At 38.8% G+C, this 4,167-nt stretch overlaps 2 protein-coding genes across 2 annotated transcripts in view; one reads left to right on the forward strand and one right to left on the reverse strand.

The window, feature by feature from the left end:
• Positions 1 to 178, forward strand: part of LOC109929782 (sentrin-specific protease 6-like) — a 71,528-nt gene extending 71,350 nt beyond the window's left edge. Inside the window, exon 7 of the mRNA XM_048600954.1 lies at positions 175 to 178. Coding sequence (XP_048456911.1) covers positions 175 to 178 — 4 coding nt within the window. The remainder of the gene's footprint in view (positions 1 to 174) is intronic.
• Positions 179 to 477: 299 nt separating this feature from the next.
• Positions 478 to 4,167, reverse strand: part of LOC125483988 (sentrin-specific protease 6-like) — a 9,756-nt gene continuing 6,066 nt past the window's right edge. The window contains exon 5 of the mRNA XM_048600955.1: positions 478 to 573. Within this exon, the coding sequence (XP_048456912.1) occupies positions 478 to 573 (96 nt within the window). The remainder of the gene's footprint in view (positions 574 to 4,167) is intronic.

A 4,167-nucleotide genomic window follows, 5' to 3' on the forward strand; every position in this document is an offset into this window, starting at 1 on the left:
TTCCAATCAGGTTTACATCAGAAATTATCCTAACTGCACTTAAGGGTGGTAAGGAGGAGAAAAATAAAACAAAAACCTAAGAAAGTACATTCAGTGACCTCACAACACAGTGGATTAGGGTTCCAGAAAAATTAATGGTTGCTAAATTTCTTCTGTATTTTCTTCCTCCATTAGGTGATATGTGGCCTCTGCTTAATGATCAATTGGAACACCAAATTCCATGTAAAATGGAACGAGGAATTTGAACCCCTCTGTATTCCCACCCTTTTTATACAACCCTGTATGTCAACAGTTAATTATTTTTATAAAAAATAACTTTTATTACTTTCAAAAAGTTGACATTTTACAATTGAAAGCTATAAAGTCTTGTGGATCACTTCAACAGCATATTTGTTCTGGCATCATTCTGAAATAAAGTCTAGTTTGCTTCAAGGACTTTTACTCAACTATTGAGAGTTTTCCTCTCAATTTAATGACTTACTTTTCAATAGGACCCGTAAAGGAAGTATGGGATGTTCCCAAAGCATCATCAGTTGAAAGGCTAGTGTTTCTCAAACAGTATTTGGAGGAAGCCTAGAAAAATAGATTAAAAACTTGTCACATGTAAGAGAAGAAAACAGAAGCAGTGTTGGGGAATGGGGCAAAGGTTGGGGGGAAGGGGAAGCAGGTGAGATAGATGCAGAGAAAGAGAAACACTAACTTGGGGGAAGTAGGGAGAATGACAGGGGTTGGCAGAGAGAAAAGGAAATCAATAAAGTAACTTACAGTTATTCTAGTAATTTTTCCCTTCATTAGGGCAACAGATACTACAGCTTGAAATCAGATGCCTGGTCAAACTATTTTAAAGTTCGCCCACTTGTATTGTCAGATTGCTGGCAAGCCTGCCCCCCTCAACTGGATAGTATCTTCAGCCTATCTTTAATTCTTACCAACCAATCACAGCAGGACAGTTACCAAATTACCTCTGGAAAACTCCAGTTCCTTTCACTTATAGAAGGAATGAAAATTAATAATGTTTGATATTTGATTAGAACTTAAAAAATCTTGGTATGAAACTTCATTAACTAGCTGACTCATTCAGTAGAAAACCTACTTTCACTACTTTGGGAAGCAGGTGAAGTTGACATTTGCAATATCCTTTCATGGCAAGGCGAAGGTTGACGATACCTGAAGGAGGTCTTATTTCTGCGTTATTACAGCTTGTGTACTTAGAAATATGTCCAGGTCTTTTTTTTAAAAAAAAAGATGCCACAGTCTACCTTGAAATATAATAAATCAATGAAAAATAGGTCTTAAACTATACAGGCAGCAAGCCAGTGAGATCTCACTGTGCGAGCAGAAAAACTGCATAAAAGAACCTCACTTGCCAAAACAGCGCATGACTGTCATTGCCAGAACAGCAAGGTCGCTAGTGCAGGACCATGTAAAATGACCTTCAAATGGAGTGCAGGAACAGCATTTCTTTAGCAATGATGTTCCCTCTTTCTGCTCCTAACAAAAATCTGCTTTATTTGCTAAGATTGCCAATTCATGTTTATATAGATTTACAGACCCTAGTAACATTCACTGCTCCTTTCAGGAGAAGGCAGTCTTCATTTCAGAGTTTTGATTGCAAAAGTCTGCAGACTGATAAGACCAGCATTTACACAGCATCATTTATGACCTTGGAGCATCTCCAAAACCAATTTACAACGAAGAAAGCTTGAAAACTATGATGTGGAGATGCCAGTGTTAGACTGGGGAGGACAAAAATCAGAAGTCACACAATAACAGGTTATAGTCCAACAGGTTTATTTGAAATCACAAGCTTTCAAGCGTAGCCCCTTTTTCAGGTGAAGTGAGAGAGAGAAAGAAGAATTTATAGGCAGAGGGATCAAAAGATCATAAAAATGGTGTGAGTGGAGTGTCGAATAATAAGTCTCCGCAGGTGATCAAAAGGTCAGACAGTGAGAGTAAAACATCAACAGCAAATGAAAAGCAAAGGGATGACCTATAATCCGATTAAATGAGGCAGAGGGAGAATTACAAAAAGTTAAAAATAAGATAGTGCTGGAGACAAACCAAATGACTGGAATAATGTGATAGGTATATGAGTGGCATGCCGAGGGTCTAACCAAAACAATAAGTAATCCAAAACTGTACAAATTCCTTAAGACAGAGAGATCATAACAATTTATCAAGGTGATTGCGTCAAACAGGACAGCAAGGAAAATTTTACAGATACAGAAATGTGGTGGGGTCACATGTAGCACAACATGAACCCAAGGTAACAGTTGGGGCCATCTTCACAGGCACGGAACTTGGCTATGATAATTGATGAATGGATACCGTGCACGCTACGACAACAGACGAATGGACATCGTGCAACAATCGCCAGACAGCAATGTTCCCTCCCAGTCGGAGGGCACTTCAGCAGTCAAGGACATTTAGCCTCTGATCTTCAGGTAAGTGTCCTCCAAGGCGGCCTTTGAGATATACAACAATGCAGAAACACAGAGTAAAAACAGATAGCCAAGTTCTGTACCCAAGAAGACTGTCTTAACCATGATCTTGGGTTCACATCAGGCTACATAGGACCCCATCACACTGTTCTGTATTTGTAAAATCTTCCTTACTTTCCTATTTTGACACCATCACCTTGATAGATTGTTATGATTGCTCTACCTTAATTAGTTTGTACAGTTTGGATTACTTCTTATTTTGGTTACCCTTGGCATGCGACTCATACACCTATCATGTTATTCCAGTAATTTGGTTTGTCTCCAGCACCACCTTATTTTTAAATTTTTTGTAATTATCCCTCTGCCTCAATTAATTGGATTATAGGTCATCCCTTTGTTTGTTATTCAGGTGTTGACACTTCACTCACACCTTTTGGCACTGACGGTCACCTGCAGAGACCGATTATTCAACACTCCACTCACACCATTCATGTGATCTTTTGATCTCTCTGGCTATAAATTCTGTGTCTGTATGCTTCTCTCACTTCACCACGGTCTGAAAGCTTGTGATTTCAAAAAACCTGTTGGACTATAACCTGGTGCTGTGTGACTTCTGAACTTGAAAACTGTACTAACTTTTACAATACAAGGAATGCCAATTTGTACATAGTAATCTCCCACAAACGGAAACAAAATAAATGACCAGTTACATTTGTTTTAGATGTTTGTTGATGGATAAACACTGGCCAGGATATTGAGAGATGTCAAATGAACTCTCATTTTCTTCGAATGTTACCATAGGATTTTATATTATAGGCTATTCATCATAATTTGCTTGCCTTAGATAGTGTGCAACTGATGTTTATCAGATTGATTCTGGGAACAAGATGATTAGATAGAATGGGCCTGTATTCTCTGGAGTTTAAAAAGAATGAGAAGTGATCATTGGGATATAGAAGGATTAGAAAACTGGATGTTAAGAGGCAGTTCTCCAAGGCTGGAGAACGTCAGGATAGGATGTTGGTTTCTTAGGGCCAAAATGAGGAGAGATTTCTTTGCTGACAGGATTGTGAATCTTTGGAATTCTTTACCACAAAAGGCTATGAAATGCCCAGTTGAAGAATTCATTTAAAGCTGAGAGCAATAGATTTTGGGTGCTAAGGAAATTAATGGATTGGGTGAAAAAGGAGAGTTGATATTGAAGTTCAGCCCTGATCTTATTTAAGGGAAAAGGCAGGCATGAGGCGCCATATGGCCTTAATACTGCTAGGATGTCTCATGTCAGTATGTACAAGTTGATCATCTGTAATGGCCTTGATCTGCATGCAATGATGGAGGCACATTGCCTCATTAGTCTGTCTGGATGTTGAAGTCATTTTATTATTCTCTGAAGTCTGGTGCTGATTGTGTCAATGCCATCTAACTGAGTTTGTATGAGTGATATGACTGAGATAACTGCAGTGACTGTGCATCAATTCTGGCCAGATTATTTAAATAGTTTTTCAGGATGCGTTGCTCTTGGTGGATTTTCTGACGATGTCGATCAGAGTCACCTTTACAGTTCACTCAGTAGTACTTACAGTATTACTACAGGACATACAGTAATACTTATAACTTAGCTTTCTATTCTCTGAGCTGCCCAGACCTGCTAATAGGTGGTTAGACAAGGAGCTTTCAAATCTTCATGGTGTAGCATCAAAAGCCAGACTCGGCAAGGGTTTTGGGG

Source organism: Rhincodon typus, chromosome 9 (genome assembly GCF_021869965.1).
Source record: "Rhincodon typus isolate 14 chromosome 9, sRhiTyp1.1, whole genome shotgun sequence".
Classification (NCBI taxonomy): Eukaryota; Metazoa; Chordata; class Chondrichthyes; order Orectolobiformes; family Rhincodontidae; genus Rhincodon; species Rhincodon typus.